This window comes from Chanos chanos, chromosome 14 (genome assembly GCF_902362185.1).
Source record: "Chanos chanos chromosome 14, fChaCha1.1, whole genome shotgun sequence".
In the NCBI taxonomy this organism is placed as follows: domain Eukaryota; kingdom Metazoa; phylum Chordata; class Actinopteri; order Gonorynchiformes; family Chanidae; genus Chanos; species Chanos chanos.
The window spans coordinates 12,700,458-12,726,599 of NC_044508.1; the positions used below are offsets into that span (position 1 = coordinate 12,700,458).

Here is a 26,142-nt window from a genome sequence, read left to right on the forward strand (position 1 = left end):
AGAAAAACTGCCTGTATCCTGTCTAGCAGAACGATGAGAGAAGATTCATCACACGTTAATTTAAACATTACGTAAGAGCTTCCCTGACAGGTTTAGAGGGCAGATGTGAATGTTTATTCCAACTCCAAAGAGAGAGGGGGGAGGAGGGGGGTGTGAGTTTGAGAAGGAGAGTGGGAGTGTGTGTGAGCGAGAGAGAGAGAAAGAGAGAGAGAGAGAGAGCGTGCGTGTGCTTGTGCATGTGCGTGCGTGTGGATGTGTTTGAGAGGAAGAGAGAGAAAATCTTTGTGTCCTATCTGTTTGATCATTAAAGGTCACCTAAATGGTCTTTGTGAGTAGCAGATCATGTACACATTGAGACAGATGGAGATAGTATTGTCTTTCATCAACCAGATAACCTCCACTGTCGACACTGCAACAATTTAACTTTGGTATCCAAGCAGCAGTCAGTGCACTTACTGAAACTAAGCTTATGCTCACATTTTAAGACACTGTGACATGTTTATCTGCTAGAGTAAACTGTTCTTTACTAATTATTCTAGTATGTTCCATCAGCACTATAGACAAGGGGGTTCACTCATTTCACTCAATGAACTTTCTATGTCACTGAAGCCCTTTGGAAGGGGTCCAGGCCTATGCTACAATAATGCTGATTAGATAACTTCTTAGTTTTAGTACTCCTAAGAACAAAAGACATCTGGAAGTTTCTAAGGGAGATATAACACTGTCCAAAAGGACAAAAAAAAAAACTGAACCACTGGAGAAATATCGTTTGTTGTGTCCATGGTAACATTAAATGTGAAAAAAAAAAATCAACAAGAACACTTAAAACAGGAACAGCAGATGTACAAAAAAAATGACACAAAACTCGACGAGGTCACATTCTTGAATGTGGGAAAACTGGATCATAAAATTATTTTTCAACAGATTGCACAAAGGAACTGAGAAAACGTTCCATTTTATTATCGATGAATTGTTGATAGAGCGATTCCCACCATGAAATTTCCCCTGAAGTCTGATGTGTTGCAATTCGATTAGGACAGAATGGTTTTAAGAATTCGATGTCCAATTGATCACCAACAACATGATCCGTTTTCGCTTTGCCTTACAAAATGGAGATTCTTTAATGAAAGTGACCTTGGATTCAGACATCCTCTGTCTGTTGCCATTGACAGAGACGATGTTTGTGTGTGTGTGTGTGTGATGTGTGTGTGTGTTTGTGTATGTGTGAGGGGGGAGGTATTGAACAATGCTGGCACTGGTGTTTGGGAGGAAGACGTAGGTGGAAGATCTCATTCTGTGATCTCACTATGGGAGCATTCAGGTCACTGTGGGAGTTACAAACCAAGCCAAGCTCACACGAGGCTGTGAGTGACTATTGTCTGCTTTCGCCCCTTCACAATCGAGTCACCTGAGTCCACTTACAGCGAAAAAGAATGCAGAGTCAAAGCCAAATCAATGCTTTGGCCATTTCGCTCCTAATGCTTCTCTCTGAAAATGATGTTTACTCCTCACACATTCTCAGGTGTAATAACTGACTCAGACTTGGGTAAACATCATTAAACAGTTCCTTGCTGAACACCTTATTTAGATTCAACCTGGATGGTGTGCTCACTTCTTGGTTTCAGAAAAAATGGCATCCTCAACACAAATTGAGAGGTGGCTCGTGTTAATCTCTCGCTCATTTCATGCTTCCAAGCATTGGACAAATGCCCGCAAACACTCATCGACCAATCCTGGGGATTCGTTGCCACCACGTCTCCTGAAAACTGGTACAAGTTTGCCGTGTGTGTAATTTATTTACAAATACCACATAACGGGTATGCATTTTGTAATCGTAAATCTTCTGACTAAGACTTGGCTGAAGTTTCTATTATGAGTTTGGAAAGGAGAGCCATTCCTGTGGAGAGGCAGCTTTTGGTACACGTAGGGAACACAATGTGGTCTAGAGAAAGTGAGAGGTAAATCAAAAGAACATGGCGGACTCTGCTAGTCGACCATTCTAATGTACAAAACCCAGCTACAAACCACAATCATTTCCAAGGACAAAAAAAAAAAAAAATTCAACTCACTGTCATAATTTATTCTGCTTCATTTTTGTTTCTCTGTTGTTTTTGGTTTTGTTCTTTTTTTGTTCTTTTGTTCTTTCTTTTTTTGTTATGGCAGCCCAAAACTGCCTGTTTTGTCAAAGAGATATAAATCATTACATTTATGGCTGTGTCAAAAACACGACCGACCCTGCCAATGTGTGTGAGGCTTTAGACAAGCGATTGCTGATCAGCACTTCTTGATGGGAGTGCTCCTTCTCTCATTTTCTGACTTAAGAGCCATGCTGGGAGGACCAGGGGGAAATTCCGTGAATGTGGGGGCGATTTTGGGATTGCCTGACAAAACAGGTAGAGCTGCTTCCTTCTGACAAGGCCTTCACGAACAGAACATTCATCAGGCCTACAGCCCTCAAAGTCTGCTTACACAGCATATTTGCAAGTCAGAACATACACACACGCACACACGCATGCACACACACATACACACATACACTCCACATACGCTGCTCACAGGTATGAACTAACACACAACGCAACAGCAGGAACACGCATTCACACATACAAACACACACAAAAGCACACCCACACCCCTATGAAAGCACAAAACAGCCTTAAATCTATCCCGTTATAAATGTCACCTAATGAATCAGTCCATTTGAGCTACTCAATACACTAAATAAAGTGCATACTTTTAAAAAACACAAACGACAAAGTACCGTAAAGCCATTCAGCACCACATATGCCTATTCCTGGTCAGGCCAAAAGTATGTGGAGGACTGAGTCAAGCTGTGAAGCAGTTCTTACCTGCGCACGCCAGGCCCCAGAGCACGAAGAAGACAATGGATACAGCGTGTCTGTTAGCCATCACAGACACCTGCTGGACTGAACTCCTCCTCGAATGGGTATGTGGACAGCAATAACGGGGTATCTGCTGAAGATCTCCTGAAGGTCCAAAAACACAACTCTCCTCACTGCCAACCGGACAGAGAAACAGAGAGAGAGAGAGAGAGAGAGAGAGAGATGGCGTTAGGCAGATCCAGTGCCGTTCAGGGACCAAAAACAGAAGGGAATTATGGGGTCTCACTATCAGGCCCTGCAGAGCTGATGAGAGGAGACAGAGGAGGTTGGAGAAGAGATGGTCAGAGAGTTAATCCTTGTCGGCTAATGAGGTGTCATGTGAGGATTCTGCAGAGGGATATGGGGAAAGGGTATCTTTTCGTGCAAACACAGGAGTACCACCTGTTCCATTCTCCTGTGGACTCCCAGGAGGATTCTCTCACTCCTTACACTACGGAGGATGAGATCTCTAGGTTTTTGAGGTCCTTTTACATTTCAAGCAAAAGGTTTCACGAAATGAGGCGTGTGTGTGGGAGGGGGGGTGTCGTCCCCTGACGAAGGGGCGTTAGTTTTGGGGCAACACCAGCGGGGTCTTTGGTAAGCAGATTAAGTCCGGACCAGAGCTAATCACCCTGACCAAGACTGAACCCGGCTAAGTGGAGCAGGCCACCGAAGTGGAACAGAGCATTAAAACAGTCACACCCAGCCCACCAACAGTGACAGACTCACACATGTTATACACCTTAATCAGAAGTTCACTAACTATCTCTCAAATCAATAAAAGCATAAATGTGTGAACCAATAGAGATGGTGGATAGTTGACATGGCTTAATTACTTGTTACATAAAAAAAAACGAAACAAATTAATTCAGCCTCCTCAGATAGATAATAAATACAGATACGAAATTAACTTATCCTATTTGATTTTTTTCATTCTGGCAGCAAATTTTATTTTTGAGATTCTTTTAACACTGTTGTTTTCATTCCCTCATCTGCTCCATATTAACCAAATGAAATTAGTTTTCCATGACTACAGAGCCGTAATAGACACGTTGAGATCTATTAACTCTGAGTGTTTGCCAAAATGAAACTGCAAGCAGCTGATAACGCAAACGTTACTAAAATAATATTTTTTGATACATTTGCTTTGCTCTGTCTAACGCTTTATAATGATATATTCATGAAAGCATTGTTGTATATAAAAGATTTATGTATTTCAGGCCAAAAGATTTATGTAACTCAGCCAGTTTGGACAGTGCTCAACTTCACGTTTTTTCCGATGAGTTGTACGGATTACCGAACAAAAGCCTCTAACCAAAGCAAAGCATTCCCAGTACAATAGATCACTAACACCAAGTACAATCACACATGGACATATATACACACTACCAATACACACACACACACACACAGAAGTACACACACAAATACACGCATACAGACACACACAATCAGTCAGTTACATCCCTGAAATCCAACAGGTTCCTATTCAAAATCCATGGCAATGAACCAGTAAACCAGAGCATTGTGGTAATACACTTACCAGGCAATTTAGAACCAGACAAAGTGTTTTAACTCAGAAAAGGATGATGGAATGAACTTTATAGATACCAACAAAACAAATGAAAATAACATGTTGAATACAGTCTACAGTTTAAATGCTAACCTGCTGTGATGTCTGTCTTGTAATGTGAGGCATTAACCTGTCTCACAGAGAGATATAATGTACTTTCATGTTGAAAGTGACAAGTGTTCTTAACCACAAATGCCTCCTTGCAGTAAACGTGTACGCCTACCACAGGCTAGGTTAAGCACTCGTTGTTTGACATACACAGCCTCTGCAAATGTCACCTCACTGGTGATCTGCACAGATCTCTCTCTCTCTCTCTCTCTCTCTCTCTCTCTCTCTCTCTCTCTCTGCCCCTCTCTCTCTCTCCCTCTCTTTCTGCCTGTATTTCTCTATCTATTTTGTCTGTCTGTCTTTCTCTATCTATTTTGTATATCCATATATCCATCTATTCATCAGTTTCTTTCTCTTTACCTATCTCTCCTTCTTCTCTCCCATCACTACCCATGCTTTACGAAGAGCAAGACAAGGTGAGAAATTGCAGTTCTTGGTTAAGCTGCTCTTCACTCTCTCTCTTTCTCTCTCTCTCTCTCTCTCTCTCTCTCGTGCTCTCTCTCTCGCTCTTGCTCTCTCTGACACACACACGCACACAAACACACAGACACACACACACACACATATACACACACACACATCTGATGGAACAAAGACTTATTCACACACTGGCAGCTGCTGGTGCTGGGAACTCGCTTTGGAGAATCTCGACAAATATTGCACTTCCACCGTGCTGGACCAGGAGAGAGCCTACCCCTTTTGATTTATGACCTCACCCACTCACCCTGAGTGCACACACACACACACACATTCACAGACAATTCACATACACAAAGAAAACTGAGAGAGAAAAAAAATCATGGGAAAGATAGACAAAGTAAATAAAAAGTATAAAAAAAGTGATGTTCCCAACATGTGTATGTCTCAGAAGTGGAGATTCATTGTATATAAAATACAGGACTAAAAAAATAGTTATGCTGGTATAAACACTGATCCTTTGAATTTGTTACTGAAAATGTATCTGTTTTACATATCTTTCTATGCAGCCACCATTCCGGACATGGAGGTATGCCTGGTGGAGTTTGTTATTAGATTCGCACCACAGATAAGGTGAGTTTGTTTCTATTGAGAATGGGGTCACCTCAAGTGACTTTGCTGAAATTCTGGCCCTACGTTCTCCAGTCAAAAAGCTGGAGAACACTTGCTCCACGCTCCTGCCCTGGTCCTGGAAAAGCCATCAGCAAACGCAAAGGCAGCAAAGCGCATAGACTGTACATAATAAGTCGCTAAGAGGTGCTCTACACTCTTGCTGAGAAGTGGACCCGTAAATACCATATGATTTCAGGCATGGCCTTACTCTGAACCCAGAAAAACCCACAGAGAGATTCGTAATAGACAAAGCAGTGCCTGAGTCCAACAAAAAAACTCACTTAAACCCTTTGTGTGATGAGGGGAGTCAGATAAATGCACAAACGCAACTTTCCCCTGCGCTTTTATTTTGCCGGTATCCAAACTCTACTGTTTAAGGTTGACAGTTGGATGGTGGACCCCTTCCTATTACATCCCGGGTATGTGTTCAGGGGGGCTGGCACTGGGCAAATAGGTTAGGTTATCTTAGCAATGTCAGAGGCCACATCCGGCTTAGAGTGGCTGTGTCCTCTGACAGATCATTCTAGAATGACATGAAAGAACACACACTACGAACAACAGAACTGAATGAGCATCCCATTGATTTTGGATGGGACCGCATATTTAAACACTGCATTGATCATAATATAAAGGCACATGAGCACCTTAAGTACTCACAGTAAAAAGATGAGCTAAAATGTTGTTGGATTGAATTAATAAACACATTTATTACTCATCAATACACGTTTCTTCTAACAGCAAACGCATCTGAAAGGTCAATTACGATCAAATCAATAAACAATCCATGTAAACTATCAGTTCTGCACAGTTTATTCAGTCAAAAAATATGAACAACACTCCAAGTGAAAAAGTGCTAAACCGCAATACACATCCAGACATGGTCCACTGTGAGACTAATAATATGAACCCTTTCAGATATCCAGACATGTTGACCTGAAACTATTCTTATTTGGCTCCAGAATGAAGTGATGCTGCAATTGAAAAAAAAAAGCTTCAGCCTAAACAAAGTGTCCTTTCTCACTTGCGTAAGAGGGGGGATGATGCCTGCCGTGTTGACATGTTTATAATTGAGGATGTGCTCATGTGGCCAGATGGATCATCTCTGTCTTGGCCCAATGCAGAGCCACGTGTCAAAAAGCGACACACAGGGGACATTACAGGGTGACCAGCTGCAGTGGAAACACACTCTTGACATCAAACAGACTGACCACAGCTGATGTTGCTTCACAAACTGTCCCACTTCACCTCATTCATACCGGAGCATATATACTAAACATCTGTACTGTGAGGAGGTCTGATGTGAGTGGGTCTGGGATAATGCACACCCTGTACACTCACTCTCTCATTCATAGTGCAATAAAGCATACAACAAGGCATCACACCTCCATGTGTGTGCGTGTGTGTGCACGCGCGCGCCTGTGTGACCTCTATGAGTAAGGCACTGCCGATGCATAGTCCATACATGTATACACATGCACTAACAATCAAAGCACATAAACTTAGGCTACTCACTCTCTGAACCAAGGAAGTTTCTGATCATACTGAAGATAATAGACACTGAACTTAAAGACCAAATAACAGAGTAACTAGGTAAAGTCATTGAGATAAAGAAATTTTATTTCATTTAAAAATAAAACTGAAATGTCTCTGGCCTTTAGATACATGAAATATGTTTTTCCTGTCGCAAAAGCTCCTTTAACATCACAAAGGGAGTAAGACAGACAGCTTTCAGTAAGCTCAGAAATGAGCGAGAAATGAGTCAAAAACCCATTCAGTCTGAACCTTCAGAATGAATTACAGTTTCTTTATCCAACAAACAAGGCACACACACACACACACACACACACACACACACACACACACACTAGCTAACACACCCAAACCTGACTCTTCTAAGCCATGGCTTACAATTGCATCTAATACAATAATTACCTTAAATCCCTCATCCCAAACACTGTTATTCAGCTGCTAATAGAACCTCTATTAAATATACAAAAGACATGAGGAAAAATATCAGATGAGCAAAATTGAGATATGTGGCGTGATCTGTGACGCATCTTTTCAGAGACCCGTCCTGAAATTGTCAGAGTAATGAAGAATACACATTACAGTAGAATACCTCACTGTTCAGGCAATATATAATTAAGAAAACTCTGAGCTGTACATAACTGTGGCCTAGAATAATCTATTCAGACTTGATCACAGATCGTTCTCCAACAATGACATATCATGTGTATCTGTATAATAGGAATTATAAGATATCTATTTACAACACAGACATATATGGCTACCCCGCAGTCTCCACTACTCGAAACGCAGGATGGTACAGGACACATTTCCGCAACGACGGCGGCGGACGGATCCAGCCAAAGAAATTCTCTGATCTCACAGAGCTCCAGATCTCTTAAAACTCATGTCAGTTTTAAAACTCTCCGCATTTTGAACGAGTTGTTTGTGTCTTCGGCCAAGTGCGAGAGGAATGACGGCCACTTCTGATTGTTTATCTGTGTTCCTCAACACTGCACAATCAGATGCATCCTTATCTTTCAAGTGTATACTGACAGCTGTCAAAGCACTTCAGTAAACAGAGTCTCAATTACAGCGCGACAGATTCTTCGAGGCCCAATTATGATGTTAACGATAACGAAATACAGCGTTGTTAAAGGTGAATGAAACTGACAGTTCTTTTTACAATCTGTATATCAATCGATGTGAATCAATACTTGTTGGAAGTAGCCTACGTTATTGTTGTTGAGTTCTCGGTAACGTGGTTTAACAATGTGGCATGTCTATGTATGGGCGCTCCTACAAATGTGCCCTGAATAATGATTAAACATTATAAATTCTGTTAATATGAAACCTATGTCGTTTTGTCCATTGGCAACAGTCCGTATCTCAGACAGGACGTTGTGTCAAAATGGTCATAAAAGCACCGCTGTCAGGTCATGACATACCCTATTAAAATAGCAGTGGAAACATGTGCTTATTCTCCTCATAAAATTATGAGCATAGTTCGTAACTACGTCGGTAAAATACAACACTGAACCCAATCATCAGCTCAGAGTTGTTATCAGATATCACCTCGGAACTTTGTGTGTATTGGAAGCACACCGTGCGTTCCGGTATGCTACACTTTGAATTTTGCAGAGTAAACAGACTTTTAAAAACAACAAAATAAACACGCAGCAGGCTACAACCGACATTTGTTCTTAAAAGAAATGCTGGTTGTATGTTTCAAGAGAAAGTAAAAGAAACGAAGAAACAACGTGCCGCAAAACGTGCATCCCGTGCAGTGCAGCAGCCGAAAGCGGTGGATGTTTCTTTACTCAAGAGATTGTCTTAACAAACGCGTGGTAAACACGCAGCAGTTTGACATTTTCCGACCGAATGCTCCCAAATAACAAATAAACAACATCTTATCCGGTTATACAACAATACCCGTTCAAGTCGATATCACAATTTTGCACACATGCAATAGACACTTCAACAGACATACCACAAGGAATCTCCAGAATTGTCAAAGTGAACTTTGCAAATTGGAGTTGGCCAACGGATGATCACTAAACGGGATGAGTCCTCTTCTTGATATCAAACCTCTTTAAGACCATACGGTTCTCAGAAAACAGAGTGACTAGTTACGGGATAGATTCCCTCTAATTTCGGGATGGTAAACCCTGTAATACGTCGCTAAAAACTTTTAAATACCTATCCCGCTTTACTGTGTACTTCTTGAGGAGGTGGGGCTAGTAGGAGGAGGCTACTCACTACATCAATCATGCGAAATTATCGGTTTTCATTGGAGAGCTCTGAAATCTTGGCTTGGAACACTGTAGTGGAACCTACTCTCACTGGCACACTGTACAATATCGACCGATAAACAAAAATAATCAGAATACAAGAATTTAACAAAATGTCAGAGCTCAGAGTAGTATGTACAAAAATAGTAAAATGGTTCTGTCAGAGTCAAGGTCTTGAAAGAAATGCAACAAAGTGGTTATTCTTTGTAAAATGATGAAATCATGCAGAGCCTCAGTGCTGTGCTTGTGTATTTAACAGTGCGTATCCAAAAAGAAGTTACAGATTGTTTCTGAATGTAGTTACTATGTAGCTGCATAGTTAAAGAACATTTCAAAAAAAAGACTTTGGCTTTACCTGACCGATATATTTGTTGTTGTTGTTGTTGGAGTTAATGATGATGATGATGATGATGATGATGATGATAAATGTTCTCATGCAACACTTTTGTATTCATATTTTTTATGCTATGCATACTGATAGTTCTGATCTGCTGTCATGGGCACAGGACAGATTGTATCAGTGGAGATAGTGACACTGCTATCACTCCAGTGGTCATTGCCAGCTGGTTGGACTCAAGGTTGTGGATCTGATAATTTCCCAGAGGCTGGCCTTGGCGCTGTCCCATCTCCATCACCACTGTCAGGAAGAGAATGGTCAGGGTCAGACCTCTATTAAGCCTGATCCTGACATGATAGGCTGAGTTATTGCTAGGGTTTTTCGTCTCTAGTCAACAAACAAGAGCAAGAAAGACACAGAACTGTAAACCTAGTTACTGATGATTGTATTAAAAATTTACGACGCATAGATTTTATATTTGATAAAAAATTTTGTTGCACTGATTTCTGAAAACCACTTCTGTTATCATGAAGTGGTAGTGTTTATGTGCATGCGGGCGTATGTGTGTGTGTGTGTGTGAGACAGAGAGAGAGAGAGACAGAGAGACAGAGAGAGAGAGACAGACAGAGAGAGAGAGAGAGAGAGAGAGAGAGAGAGTTGTTTTTGTTGCTGCCACGTATTTGTTTATTTGACTTTTTTTTCTCTTGTAACATCAGTATCTTCAATCACGACATGTCTCCCTGAACAAACAGAATTATTCCCTTGCTGAGGTGTGGCAGGCACTCTCCTCTTGAGAAAGCAGAAATACTCTATAGCTGTTTACAGCTGATACGTCAAAGCAGTGATGTCTCACTAATGAGAAAGCACCTATGCATGATGTTAACTTTGTTTTGCTTCCCTAGATCGGTTTTGTGAAAACATTGATGTGCTGCTTTCGAGCATCAATGTACAAATGCTCAAAGGCCCTCATATAATATTCCTCTTCTCATACATATGTATGTTTCAGCACTAGGCCTGATAGTGGCACCTTGTTTGTTCATTTTCTGTGTCTGGGTTAGTGATACAGTTCCGACAGGCAGGAAAGAAAGACCAAATCGATTCACGTGCAATACATGGATCTCTCTCCTGTGTCCTTTGATTAGTCACATTTCGTTCTTATGTATTTCCTCTTCAAAAATTTATCAGAACAATTTTTCAGTTAAGTTTATCGCAAGATATTTAATATTGAATGATATTCATTCATTTACTCCTTCAATAATGCAGAAGATTTTTTTTTCTTTTTCATTTAATTTTATTATCAAATGTTCAACATGGAATGATCAAGTCCCATTAAAATTAAAACATGCTTTAAGATGTGTCAAGTGCTCAAGTGTGCTAACCCAATAATACTAACTACAGTCTCTTTGTTGTCTAAGTATCATTATTAAATCAATGGGAGGAAAAGAAATCTTAAATTACATCTTGGAAAAAAAATAAACAGGGCAGCTTTAATTCAGCCTTAAGCAAAGTGAAGGATAAAGGTGTAGGGAGAGCTGAAAAGCAAACAGTTTTATTAAATGAGGCTTGTAGTGTAATAGTGGTACTTGTAAGTGGTCTTTCTACCAATAACCATACCTGTAACATATGATGGACAGCCACACTGTTTTTCCAACATTCTGTATCCAAGCATTCATGGGAACTTATATATAATTCTGTTAAAAATCCTGCTCCATCCCATTGTATTATTCTTTTTGTCATGGGAGTATTTTCACACACATAAGAGATGACCCATGTGGAATGTTGGGTGTTGACCTCTGAACTTTGGAGTCTCACAGAATGATTGTGCCTTTCATCTTAAATAGAAGCTAACACAGAGGATATTTAAACATGGCTATTCAGAACTTTTTACAGAGTGAGAGAAATGCAAAGGTCAGAGCTCTCTGCAAATTTTATTAAGTAATACAATTAGCTTTAGGCAGAATACCATCCATTTATTGTTGTCACAAACACATATATGATATATACACATATATATTACATATACAAGAGGTATGCACCAAAATGATTTTTGAGTAAAGGTTAGATGATTGTTTTCATACTGAATATGAATCTATTTGTAAGCAAAAGATCAAAATACATGTCAAGGACTCTGATCTCGTCTAGGCCTGTGAAACATAATGAGAACAATTAAAAGAAAGTTGCTCAAATATAGTACCAATACCGCCATCTTGTGGATAAAACAAGGAGAGCACTGACAGGTTGCACCGAGTTCGGTTCTCGACGTAGCTACCGTGAAGTGGCACGCAGACAAATATAGACATATTTTACCTTTTCTTCTCACAATAATGTGTTCACTGCCCCCCTGTAATACTGCAAAACGAAATGCGTTTTAAATAAATGGACTTAAACGTTATTCAAAGGTAATACCATTTTTTAATTTATAAATGTAATAGAAATATGTGGCTGTAAATAGCATTCCCTACACAGAAGCAAAAACAAAAAATAAAAAAATTCATCGGAGAATGCTTATATATTTTATTGCTCTACTGAATACAAAAGTAAATATGTTTTCCGATTCAGTTGTACTGTTACATTAATAACGCTGCATAACCCAAAGTAAAAGCAGTAATTAATAGGAGACTTTCCACTCTGACTTTAATCTGTCCTTCACCGGTTCTACTGCTCATTTTGGATCTTGGTGAACCTTTGCGTCCTGTTTCTGTCGTATGACATGTGAAATATGTATGTGGGACAGCGACTTGAAACACCATTTTCTACCTAAACCTCCCATGCTCAGCTGGACACATAATACAGCCTTAGAGAGCACCGATAGGCTACTGAATGTCAACGTACGTTGAAATAAATTAAATGTATTGAACCATCGATATTGGGCACACTGTATTCAGCCTTTGATGCTACTGTTTACTTTAAATAAGCAACTGAGACGCTTACTCAAACCACCTTTATTGTGATTGCTTTACTGGAGATGCCCGTAGATGGAGGTATACTCACCACCTACAGTGCCGAAAGGATTGCAAATGACGTATTTCAAGCGTCAAATGCCTTGCCAATCACAGGAAAAGAGGCGCACATGCGCACACACGGATACCTCCACCCATACATGTCCCGATCTAAGTGATCATATCATAGTTCTCTTTGTAAGAATTTTGAAGCTGCAGGAACCACCGACGTTTGGCAGTCGCATGAAAGCAGGCGATAACACCCGGGAAAGAATTACAATTTAGGAGAGAAACGTGATGAAAACTGCATTTCTTCTTACACCAGAGCAACAGAATGTTCTAGAAGGGTCATGTGATACCATTAGACCAGTTGTGTCGCACTTTTGAATAATACGCCCGTTTGTTTTTTTACAAGTATTTTGGTCGATAATTAAAAATACCACACTCAAACGACTTTATAGTTGATTCAGATAAAGATGTAGTGGAAACCGCGTTTAAAGGTGTTAGATAAATTAACAAACGCTTTCTTTTCCCTTTCCTGAAAGAAAACGGGAGAGTAAAGGAGCACGTGAAGCGTTTTGGCCAATAGAAGCGCGAGCTCCGAACAGAAGCGTATAAATACCAGGCGGTTGCTGTTAGAGACGTCCGCCATTGAAGACTGGGTTGCTGCGCGTTTTTGAAAAAGATAGTCCGTAAACGTGATCTTTTCTTTATAAATAATATAAAGTGAGTGAAATATCCGCACATTCGTTTCTACATCGTCAAGATCATCCAGTGATCATCTTTCCAGCGGAACATCTTCGGCACATCTGTCTCAATTCGGCAATAAAAACAATCTTGTTGTGCCAGAGACGGAAAGGTAAAATTTGAGAACAGACAGGTTAAGCTGGCAGAGTTACCTTTGACAGTTAACTAACTAAAAACATGTCTCAGTTGAGATGTCTAACCAGCTCTCTGCTTGCGATCGTTCCTCGATGGGGCGGGGTGGTTGTTAGCTGAGCCTATAAGCTAGCTGGCTAAGCAAAGTCATCTTGAGACGTAATACAACTTCGTAGTTCACTAGTGATGTAACGTAAGCTAGTGAAATGTTAGCATGCGACACAGCTAACGGCGCCTATCGCCATTTTCTCTCTTAGCTGAACCACGCGTTTATCACGCGAATTTTGAGAATCTTGAACTCAGTAGTGTCAAACTAGAAATGGATTGGACTATAACCTTATCACGAAGGACGTTATTAACCAGTAAAGAATGAATGTCCACAGTGTTGATTTAATAAGCAAGTTTTAAGGCTGGTTCTTTTACACGCTGAGGTTGCATCATGCGGGCTACGAGTTTATGTAACCCTTCCTTGTGTTTTTACTATTATTATTATTATTATTTGGTTCGTCTAGCAAGCCTATTGCTGTGACAAATCAGTATTATGAAATATTGCAACTAGGTCGTAAGCAGAAAAGTAACGTGTAACTTAACATCAGATTGTTATTCCAACGCCACTTGATTACATTACGTAACTGTAATGTTCTGAAGCAAGGTAAGGTTTTATCTTACCATGGCTAACCATACCAGTAACGGGAGCCGAATCAAAATAAATGTAAATGTAGGTAAAGAAACATGTTCGGTGTGCAAATTTTACGAGTCCCTTCACAGAAAAACTGGTTTATGGAAATGGGTTGTCGCTGTTCGCAGTGCTTTCATGATTACATTTGCCGCGTTGAGTTTGAAATGGTTCCTCAGATTACCAGTGGTTGTTGACCAGAGTCCCATTTTTTTCAATTTGGCATGCGGCCAGCAGCCAAAGTCAGTATGTCACGACGTAATCATTACACAGCAGATTTGTACATATTAACTGTACGAAAATTAGACAATAAAATTTCTATTCATACATTTTGTTTCTTTTCTTTCGAGTCCAGAGAGCTGTTCCGTTTTAAGTTCATAATCAAATGCTTTTATTACTTTGGTTCCTGTACCAAAAATGCATTTGCATGGTTTGGCCTTTTTCGTGGAGAACTCTGTCAATGCATTTAAGGTTTAATGTTTTGTTATTATTTTGATGTGTGTTTTCCTTATGACACTGAATTGTGTAAGTCCTTTGCGGCTACTATTAGTCCACTTGTAAACATTGTATCTCCGAATAAACTACATAGAAAGATCTGTCTAATTTGTAATGTAAATTTTTTTTTTTTTTTGATTGGGTATGGGTCTCAGAGTAAAGTCGATGAAGATGACCTTTGTGGAGAAATTGCTTAAGGGGTAAGTGGTAAGAGGAAGATTGGCTCAAACAGTTGAATTAGTTGGGCTAGGTTCGGTGTGCCGCGAGTCTGTGACGCGGAAGATTTCACCAGTTATTTGGCCGTTTGTAACCTTTTAAGTAAAGATGTACTGAATTCCACACTGTAGGTGTGACTAACAGCTCTGTTATTCTAATAAAATTGTAAAATATTTGAACTGCCGTTGCGCTTTTAAGTAAATGGAAAATTTTGTTCGTCAAATACGTCTGAAATGACGTGCTTTAAAAATTGAACAGGCTTATCAATATTTTACCTAGTTTGATATTGATGAAGCGAATTTTATTTTTTGGAGTTCGAATGATTTATGTATTAAAGTGTTGGTCACGATTGTAGAGGGAGATTGTGTTAAGGTAGTTTGACTGAATTGCCACTTGGTTAACCTACACAAAACAATGCACCGTTGTTTACTTTCATTTTGAGCATACTGACAAGCTGTTAGTTGAGTAGCTTGTTTTTAAGTGTGCCTGGGTGAAAATACACGGGGTGATTTAAGTCTAAACGGGTAGATAATTTTAGTTCTTTCAGATTGTAATTTGGCATGTGCATGCCCCTATTAACTTATTAGATTTTTTTTTTAAAAATAAAATTTTTGTTTTGATCCATTATCGATGAGAAACCAAGCTCTCAAGGAAAGTCAGGAAACGCGATTCATTGTTCCGCTGTTGTCTGGTATAAATTCGAAGTGAATGGAAAAGTTGTACCTCAAAATGAAAGTACTAATAATCCCCCCCCCCCCCCCCCGGTGTGTAACTCCAGCGATTTGTGTTTTTAATATACTGAATTTTCTTCACGACTGTAAGTCATAGTGTGGACTGAGCATGGCAACTGTGTCTTAACGAACAACGAAGTTGTATTTGTAAGGATATGTCGTCAATAGATGGCAGTGCACCACAGGGTAAATGATTTTACTAGTCTAAGGCAGTGCGATGTCTTAAACTTCTTCAGAAGAAAGACATTTTTTATTTTTGTGCCAGTGTTTTCAGCCAGAGGGTGTCCTGTCAGTACTGTTGTGGGGGTGTTTAGTGTTTATGGATGATTGAGAATTTATTTAGTGAGATGAGTAACAGCACATCAGTTCCTGGTGTGGTGCTGAGATGTGGGGCCAATGGTATGATGTTTCAGTGAGGGCAAGTTCCTATGAATCAGTAGTATTACATCTCTCCAATGCCTGTAATCATTGATGATTTTGTCTTTTTTGTTTTTATGTAACTCAGCAGTAGTGTAGCTGAGAGAGGCCAAAATCAAAACTTTTTTTTCTTTCTTACAGCAGGCCTTAAGCCTAGCCTGCTCTAAGATATCAAGTCTTGCCCCATCATAGAATATCATTTTATGGATAACTGTTAGGCATATATTCAGCATTTTTCAGCATGGCATAAGTACAATGAAATTCTTTACAGCCTCAGCATGGTTACTAGCATAGTTTTACACACAAAAGTTAACTGTTGGGACCACCAAGGCTCATATTGTTCATAAGCAACTGAAACCCATGGAAGAAGCCAACTTTCTGTAGTGTAAATGCTGAAAGGTCCTCTCCATGTTTTACAGTGGCACAGGCCTAAAATGTGTGATGAGAGCTGAGCTGCTGCGTCGTAGGCTAAATACCTCCCTCAATACTGCACGTGACGTTCTTCAGATCAGACCATGTCTGAAGTGAGCTTCTCGCAGCCGCTGGTCGTGAGCGGAAACCCCCCGCCGCCCGAATACAAGAACCCCAAGAAGCCTGGGCGACTCACCAACCAGCTACAGTACCTGGAGAAGGTGGTGATCAGAGCTCTGTGGAGACACCACTTCTCCTGGCCTTTCAGGCAGCCTGTGGACGCAGTCCGACTCAACTTGCCTGTGAGTCATTTACTTCCCTTCATCTCTTCATGAGACTCTGAGTCAGCCTTTCCTTCTGTCACACAGCTCACATAGCAATGTCGACATTGCTTCAGTTCAAGTTATCACATACTAAGATCTGCCAGTGTCATGGTTGAGTGTGTATATGTTGTACTGATATTATGATAATGGTGTGCATACTGTTCTTTTTCAGGATTATTACACAATCATCAAAACCCCAATGGACTTGAATACAATCAAAAAGCGTCTAGAGAATAATTATTACTGGAAAGCAATGGAATGCGTTGAAGATTTTAACACCATGTTTACCAACTGCTACATGTATAATCGGGTAAAGAGACATCCTGGCGTGGGGAACATGCCTCATTTTTTTTTGTGTGTGTGTATATCTGATGTCCCTGTGGTGGTATTACTGTAAATTAAACCGTGTGATCTGGTCTTTGTAGCCTGGAGATGACATTGTGCTGATGGCCCAGGCTCTTGAGAAACTGTTCCTTGAGAAGGTGTCTCAGATGCCAGAAGAGGAGTGCGAGATCCCTGCTGTGACAGCAAAAGCACCAGTGAAGGGCCGGAAAAGCACAGCGGGTATGTCCTCCCCATGGGTTATTTGTCATAGCCGCTCTGTCGCCGGTTCCATTCAGTAAGCTTGAGTAACTCATGTGGGTCTTTTTCTTTTTTTTTTTTTTTTTGTTGGTGGGGAGGAAGGTCTTGGAAAAATGAGGCCACAGTCACCCATGTCAGAGGTGGTCGTCCAGCAGACTGTCACAGTCATCCCTCCAGAGGCTCTTCACACCATCCCGACTAACACCCCTCTGTCTGCTCAGATCACAGCCAAGGTCAGACTGCTCACTCTCTTTCCTCTGCTCTGTAACTGAGAATGGTCCAGCATACAGCATATGAAAAACAGTGAATTAGTTTTAAGATATTATCAGCAATAAATAACAGAACAACAGAGAGAGCTCGGGTCTAAAACACTGCTGATTTGTTTGTAAAAGTAACCATGACTGTGCAGATATTTAACTCAGTGGAGCTCCAATCCAATGTGTTTTCTCAGGTCAAAAAGGGTGTGAAACGAAAAGCAGACACAACCACCCCCACCGCATCAACCGTCCCCAGCTATGATTCGTCCCCTTGTGTGGGTGAACCAAAGGCCCTGAAGCTCTTCTCCAGGCGAGGCAGCGGCCGACCAATCAAACCCCCCAAGAAAGATCTGCCCGAGTCCCCCCAGCAGCTTCAGATGGGCCGGCGAGCGAAGCTGTCCGAGCCGCTCAAATACTGCAACAGCATCCTGAAGGAAATGTTCGCCAAGAAGCATGCCATGTACGCCTGGCCCTTCTATAAACCCGTGGATGTTGAGGGTCTGGGTCTGCACGACTATCACGAGATCATCCATCAACCCATGGATCTGGGCACAATCAGGGTAAGACCCTTTATGTTTTGTCACCCTTCAACTCTGGCAATTGGTTTGGAAGTGGTATTACTAGCAGATGCTGTTGAAGGATCAGTTGTTGAAAATTGTGGTTTTTCGCTCCTGCAGAAAAAAATGGAAGCCAGGGAGTACACCGATCCCCTTCAGTTTGCTGCAGATATGAGACTCATGTTCTCAAACTGTTACAAATACAACCCGCCCACTCACGAAGTGGTTGCCATGGCCAGGAAACTTCAGGTGTGTTCTGGTTGAGTGTGCAGCTTTACCAAGACTCACTTGTTTGCCTTGTGCATTCCCATGAAATCAGCCTTAAATTGGTGGTTTAAGGTGGTGATCAGACATGCCTTAACATGACAGTAAAGAGGCAGCATTTGTCTTACTGGCTGAATGTCGGTCTCAACCCAGGACGTTTTCGAGTCCCGTTTTTCCAAGCTTCCCGAGGAGCCGGTGAGGAGCTCTGGTCCCGTCCAACCCTCCAGCAATAAGAGACAGAGGAAAGACAAAGTCAACAGCCCCCCCAGCTCCGACAGCAGCGAGAGTGACAGCTCCTCCCCATCTGAAAGTTCCTCAGACACAGAGGAAGAGGAAGATGAAGAGGAAAGGGCTCAGCGTTTGGCCCTGTTAGAAGAGCAGGTGTGTGTACTCTTACGGGCTCCTTTTCAAGAATTGTCTGGTTCTTCCTGTTTACCTTATGTTTTAACACTCCTCTCTCTGTTCTCTCAGCTCAAAGCAGTACGAGAGCAGCTTCAGCTGCTGACCCAGGCGCCTCTCCTGAAACCAAAGAAAAAAGAGAAGACAAAAGAGAAGAGGAAAAAAGAGAAGGAGTCGAGTAAGCGAAAGAGCGAGGAGTTGAAGAAACACAAATCAAAAGGACAGAAGAGATCCAGGAAGGCATCGTAAGTGAAGTGCAGCCTTTAGTCACGTTGGACCGCGTCGGCTGACATCGTTATCGGTGTCACTTGATTGCTTTGCGTCGTCAAAAACACATGGCCCCTCAAAGCCGAGTTTTGATTGAAACATCTATTCTCCTTCCAGGCGAAACAAGGAGGGCAGAGCGTACGAGTCGGAAGACGAAATGCCTGCCCTGCCCATGACCTATGAGGAGAAGCGGCGGCTGAGCCTGGACATAAACAAACTGCCCGGAGACAAGCTGGGCAAAGTGGTGAACATCATCAAGGCCAGAGAGACGTCTCTGCGAGACACAGACCCCGAGGAGATCGAGATTGACTTTGAGATGCTCAAGCCCTCCACACTCCGAGCTCTAGAGAGCTACGTCATGACCTGCCTCAGGAAACGACCCAAAAAACCTGGTCGTGAGTATCCAACCTGCCACGACGCGACACTCCGGGAGATGAATCAGAAAAAGATGAATCTGAACAGTTTTTCTGTAAGAATAATAATTTTGTTTCTCTTTCTGTTCTTTAGAGAAAAAACCCTCAAAGCCCAAAGCAGAGAAGTCAGGTTCCAAGAACACAGCGGACAAACCGGGCGCAAGCGAGGAGCCGAGTTCAGCGAAGAAGACCAAGACGAAGAGTAAATATCCCAAAGCCAGTGCACTAAGTGCTGTTATCCTGGCCTTGTTAATGAATATAACATCCGAGTGTTTTTGTGATACTGACCTTACCTGTCCTGTCCGTCTTGCCCCCCAGGTGAGCCCTCGGTCCTGGCCCAGGAGCTCGGCCAACCGTCACGTCTCAGCGACAGCAGTAGCTCCTCATCCAGCTCAGACAGCAGTAGTAGTGATTCTAGTTCTTCTGATAGCAGTGACACTGAATCAGGTTAGCTTCATTCTCTCCCTACCTTCCCCCACTACCTTCAAAAAAAAAAATATATATATATATATGTAATTTAAAACTAAGGCCACTCCCTTTCTCTCCTGCCCACTATATTAGTGGATTTAAAAAAAAAAAAAAAAAAAGCTAACCTTGGACTTATTCCTGCCACCCCCTCCCCCTCCCCCACTCCACTGTATAAAGATGTCACTTTTACACCTGCTGGTAAACCAAATACTTGAAATATTTTAAGAGTAGCTATATATCCATCTTACATTTGTTAAATAGGTGGAAGCTTTTTACCTTTATATTTTATTTTTATTTTATTTTTATTTTCTGTCCCTCTTTGTAAATATCGTGCACTTTCCCTCAGTCCATTGACAAGTGTTTTGTTAGATGAAGCTCTTATCTCCTTTTTTTTTTTTTTTTAATTTTCCTAGGTGCTATATTTATTTGATTTTAGATTTTGATAAAAGCAAAAAAGTGTGTGTGTGTGTGTGTAAGAGAGTTTTCATTACAGTCTCCTAATTTATGTGTGTTGTTGGAGTTCTTCATGATGGTGCATTAGTTTGAGAGGAGGACAGCCAGTGGTTTTTAAGAACATAAACTTCTTTCATCAGCATTATATTGGGTTTTTACAGATTCACAAAACAAAGCTGAAATGCTCTAGAGTGTCTGCTTTGGCCTAGGACTTTGAGCTCCGTAGAGGCCCATGTTTTCTTTTAATTTGTTTTTTATTATTATTTTTATTTTTTGTTTTTTATTTCTGAGTTTAGTATTCAGTGTGCCCTGCTTACAGTTTTATTCTAGCTGCTCCTCTTAAAACTGCTGCACTCTGTCTTTGTTGTGGTTTTCCTGTTGCTTTTGGTTTTCATTGTGATCTGAATTTTTGTATCTGTGTGACTAGCCTTTTGTAAAGTTTTATATGTTAAAAAAAAAAAAGAAGAATATTCAGAGAAGCTATGATAGACTGTATAAGCTTGCCTAATATGATGTATGTAAGGTGCTCATTTACTCCACTTGTAAACTTTAGAGAGTGTAGCAAAAGTAGGACCAAAGCTGTACTATAGAAGACAACTGTTGTCCTGCTTGCATATCATTTTTGTAGTTTTTTGCAATTTTTATTTGCATAAGAAAGGTACAAAATATTCATGGTTGGTGTTTGACACCGAGTGGTTCAAATAAACACATTTTTCATAGACAACTGTTGTACATTGTAAGATTAGTTGTGTGGGTTTTTTTTTTTTTGTGTTTTGTGTTACCACTTTTGTTTTCCTCATTACACTTAAAGTAGCCTCACGAATTCACATTTATACATTTTATCCCAAATCTGCTTTTCACAGTCCTGATTTTTCACTCATATTTCCCCCCAAATTACAGTCATTCAAGGACACCTGTTCAGTGACAGTTAAACATACACTGGAGTCTACAGAATATATCTGTATGGATTTATTCTATAGACTCCAAAATAGCTCAGTGTTTAGAACAAATATCTGTGGCTTTTCTTATTGTTCCTTTACTCTCCAAGCCCGTCTGTAATCTTTGCTTTGTATTTATTATAAAATCTGTAAGATAGCTTGGGATCAGTCTTAATTTTAAATTACACAAGGATTTAAAAGGTTGTTTACTTCAGAACAAACAAACAAACAATTTTGTTAGATACCAAAGACCATACCTATCATGTCTGTTGTATGAAGATTAATTATTAGTTTTTATGTACTAATTCCAGGTTCATCTCAAAAAATTAACATAAATTTCATCATTCACCTTATGAGTTGTTTGTTTTGGGGTTTTTTTCTTTACCTGAGAAGAAAGTCCACCAAAAAAAAAAAAAAGATTGCAGAGTTGAAATGACCACATCTTGCATTGTCTTACAGAACAGAAAACTAAGAGGACGCAAAGCAAAACATCCAGACATGGCAACAAAAATAAGTCAAAGGTAAAACAAACAAACAAAAATAACAACAAAAATACGTACAGTTGAGGGAGGCACGCTGCGCTGTTAACGGCTGAAGTAAAAATGGAGCATTGTCTCCCGCTCCCCAAACAGGAGTCGAAAAGAACGGCTAACTCTGGACTGAAGGAGGTATGGCAGGGTCCCGCTCAGACCGGGCAGCCTGCCTGTGTCCTGCCGCTGACAGCGGAAAACTGTAAAGACCAGACTTCACTGCAGCACGCCAACCCACTTTCTGAGGCAGCTATCACATTACTCCCAGGTTAGTCCCATAGTGTCTATGTGTGTGTGCTCCTGATTCTTCTTTAGTGTAACCTTTGTTATTCAGTTATTATAGATTTGCCTTGCGGTTTAATAGGAGTTGATTTACCTTTGTTCTGAGACTATGATTGTTTTTTTTAGCACAGTAGCTGTGTGTGGAGAGATAGGGATGTCTCTTTATTTCTTTTGTTGTTAATGGACATTAAGTCAACAAGAAATGCAAGCATAGCACACAGCTACCGGTGTTAGTCTAACAAAATGGGTGAGAGACTTCAGTGATTGACAGGTCAGGAGACAGGAAGAGAAGATGCATCACATCTCCGTCTTTGACCCTATATCACTCTCTTGTGTTTTTTTTTTTTTCTTCTTCTTCTTCTTCTTTAATCCCCATTTTCCTTTCCTCTGTCTAGCCTTACACAGCCGTCTCCCCCCGCAGCCCACCAGACCTAGTGCCAAAGCTGCACCTCTACCTCGCAAAACCCGGGCAGCTCCCTCACAAGCCCCCCAGGACTCCCCTTCCACAGTCCCCTGTCTTCCCTCTCCAGCCCCCTCAGGTCACCCTTTAACCCCACCCACCACACCACCCAAACACTCGACCCCACCCCCAACCCTCTCCCCCACTCAGACCCAGACCTCTTTGGTCTCCCCCCACCCTCAGTGTCCCAGCTCCATCACCCCCCCACACACGCAGGAGGCCCAGCCAGAGCTCCACACACCTGCCCCCACAGAGATACCTCCACCCAAGGTACAGCAGGAAGGTAAGAACTCGCTCTGGGTCGCCATCGCCGTCGTCACCGCTGCCCACAGTCTCTACCAGTTTGTGTCATCTCGTGCTTTTGTCATCCTAATCCCAGCCAATCCTGAAATGCAATTTTCCCAAGAGGTGTCTTTTAATCGGCATGATCCATGGGATGTTGAAGTGTGTGTGTGTGTGCGTGCGCATTTTCTGGTGTGCCGTGCCTTTTTAATCTCTGTGTGTGATCGCCCGTCGTTTATGGTAGCATAGTGGCTGCTCCCTCCCTCCTGCTCCAGCTTGGTCTGTCCATAAGTGAACGTGATTAACATACTTTCTGAATCAAAATAATGTCCTTTTTTTTTCTTGCACTTCTGTTCTCTCCCATCAGTTGTTCCACCCCTCTTGTCACCTTTGACCTCTCCACTTGGTCTGCCCACCGTTCACTCAGGCATAGCCTCATCTGGAGTCCATTATGAGGTACACTCTCTCTTTTCCTCTCCTCTCTTTCTACACTTTGGCCTGTCATTTATATTATCTCAGTCATGTACTTGTCAGCATCAGCACAGAATAATACAGTGCAGTTATGGTTTAGAATATATTACTTAGTCAGAGTGATGGTCTTTTCAGTAGCCTTTTGGCTGACTCTAATGGTCTCAAAGTCAGGAACACTGGTCTTGCATTGTAAATCTCTTTCTTTCTCTCTCCCTCTTTCTCTCTCTCTCTGTCACACGCGCGCACACACACACACACACACACTATTTCTCAGCAGCAGTGTCCAATGCTGTCCCCACTCCAGGACAGCCCATTAGCCCATATGAGGGATGAGAGGGGAGACCCAGGCGTACAGGGAGAACCCAACACTCAGCTACCGCACAAGCTGCAGAGTAAGCAAGATTTTCCTCTGTGTGTGTGTGTGTGTGTGTAAGGAATTTTCTCTGTATGCAGACTTTTTTTTTTTTTCTTCCTGAATGGGGCTGTATATTGTGCCTTCCTCCAGGTGCCAGCCTCCCAGAAGCGGGTGAGCCCAGTAAGGCTTGTCAGGATGGTAAACCTGCTGGGATTAAAAAGGTGCATTACAATGTCCTGCATCTATAAAAACCCATCTCCTGTTTGTACAGCTGTCACATTTACTGCAAAAATAATCGACCACTCGCATATCCTTCCCTTGTGTGTGTATCTTATAGGATATAGTCCTAAAAAACGCAGAGTCATGGGCCAGTCTCGGGAAAATGGCCACTCTTGCCCCCTCTACTATAAAGTCATCCAAGGAGAGTTTCCAGCAGTTCCGCAAGGTTGCCATGGAAAAGGAGGAGAGAGAGAGAGCTCGCAAATTACAGATGGAAGCGAGCAGAGACAAGAAAGGCTCAGACAAGTGCAGGTACAATTTGAAAATTCACCTCTTAACAGGACCTCTCAGCGCTGATTTCTGAGAGGCAAAGTCCTGCTGTTTGCTGCCCTCGGTCTCTGATTAAGTTAAGAGAAATTAATAAGGGTTAGCAGTCTTTGAAGTGCTGGCGTAAGAAACATAAAACCAGCAGGACCTCTGACTTCAAAGGGCAGATTTGAATACCACTGCTCGAACCAAACATACATTAAACTAATTTAATATCACCTCCTCTGGTGATGCGGGGTTTGCTTTTGTTCCTCAAAGATTGTTCCATGTATTATTCATTTGCCAAAAAAAAAAAAAAATTCTGAAGGCTGAAATCCCCATAGGCCTAAGTAAGAGAGTGTTGGGTTTTTGGGGGGGGGGGGGGGGGGGGGGTTGTCTCTCTCTTTTTCTCTCTCTCTCTTCTGGCTGGACTCGCTGACAGTGTGTTGTGTTTAATGACCTCCCCTCAGTGTGACGCAGCAGAAAGCCGAGGTGCTGGATCCACAGCCGTCCACGCAGCAGGAGAGCCAGCCGGCAGAGCTCCCTGTCATGGCAGCCATCTTAGATCCCCCTAAAACCCCTGCCCTTCCCAGCCCCTCCACCCCTCCCCAGCCTCACTCCCAGACCGCAGCCGAGCGGGAGCTAGCCCGCAAGAGAGAGCAAGAGCGACGCAGGCGTGAAGCCGTAAGTCTCAGCTGTGTGTGTGTGTGTGTGCATGCGTGTGTGTGTTTCTGTGTGTGTACTCAGCTGTGTATGGTCATTTTCATTACGTAACTATTTTTTAGACATTTTTTTCCCCATTTATCCTTAACAAAGTCTCTCACAACTTGCCCTGTTTTCTGTCTCCTCTCCCTCTCACCTCTCTGTTTTTTTTTTTGTTCCTCTTATCCTCTCACTAAATCTCACTCTCTCTTCTTTTTTTTCCGTTTCCAGATGGCGGGTGTAATTGACATGACCATGCAGAGTGATATCATGGCAACATTTGAGAAAAATCTGGACTGAGACTACATGAACAAATAAAATTTTGCATTGTGGTACATTTAAAAAAAAAAAAAAAAAAAAACCCTTCTGCTGTTCATTAAACAGTAATCGCTTTTCCCGGGGAGAATAAAAAGGAGAGTACATCAGTGTCACAAAGGAAGCTACTGAACTTCATTCAAGAATCAATCAAATGTTCAGCCTCTTCTGAATCAACTGTCACTGTGGCTCTGTGTGCAGTGGTTACTTCCTTAACAGTTTAACATTGTTCTCTCCTTTTACCTCTGATGCTTATTGGTCTACTCCTCCCCCTCTCCTCCACACGCACCTGAATCTCCTGTACCCACTGAAACCTCCTCACCAAGTGTGTTGGTGAATGAAAACGGGTCATTGTCTTTAAAGATGAGCTCTGTAATACAGCTACTTCACTTTGTGTTCCCTTAGTATATTTTATGATATTATGTACATGATGTCTTGTTTAAAAAACAAAAAACAAAAATAACTGTACAGTGTAACATATTATGTGTTCAAACACGCTTGGACAGTGTTGGTGAATTCTTGCCTTTTTTTTTTGTTTTGTTTTGTTTTTGTTTTTTAGGGGTCTTTTCCCCTTTTTTTTCATTCTTTGTTTGGTTTTCGGAAATGTCTGCACTGAAGCACGGCCTGACTGACAATGACTTGCACGTCGGGCGGTGAACTTCAACTCTTTTTGGTGTCTCTTTTTGTTTGTTTAGTTCTTGTTTTCTATTGGGATTTGAATGCATTGAAACCACATGACACATTCCAAT

The 26,142-nt window shown here is 41.5% G+C and overlaps 2 protein-coding genes across 2 annotated transcripts in view; one reads left to right on the forward strand and one right to left on the reverse strand.

Moving 5' to 3' along the window:
* Positions 1–2,910, reverse strand: part of tgfbr3 (transforming growth factor, beta receptor III) — a 63,314-nt gene extending 60,404 nt beyond the window's left edge. Inside the window, exon 1 of the mRNA XM_030791075.1 lies at positions 2,850–2,910. Within this exon, the coding sequence (XP_030646935.1) occupies positions 2,850–2,910 (61 nt within the window). The remainder of the gene's footprint in view (positions 1–2,849) is intronic.
* Positions 2,911–13,340: 10,430 nt separating this feature from the next.
* brdt (bromodomain, testis-specific) lies at positions 13,341–25,391 on the forward strand. The gene is made up of 21 exons (XM_030791076.1): positions 13,341–13,584; positions 16,559–16,852; positions 17,046–17,183; positions 17,299–17,437; positions 17,558–17,688; positions 17,907–18,272; positions 18,390–18,518; positions 18,687–18,914; positions 19,005–19,177; positions 19,317–19,594; positions 19,707–19,814; positions 19,931–20,059; positions 21,931–21,992; positions 22,104–22,269; positions 22,679–23,026; positions 23,393–23,481; positions 23,774–23,888; positions 24,002–24,072; positions 24,189–24,382; positions 24,847–25,060; positions 25,310–25,391. Exons 2-21 carry the CDS (start codon positions 16,655–16,657, stop codon positions 25,376–25,378), a joined length of 3,345 nt encoding a protein of 1,114 aa, XP_030646936.1. The 5' UTR covers positions 13,341–13,584; positions 16,559–16,654; the 3' UTR covers positions 25,379–25,391.
* Positions 25,392–26,142: the final 751 nt, after the last annotated feature.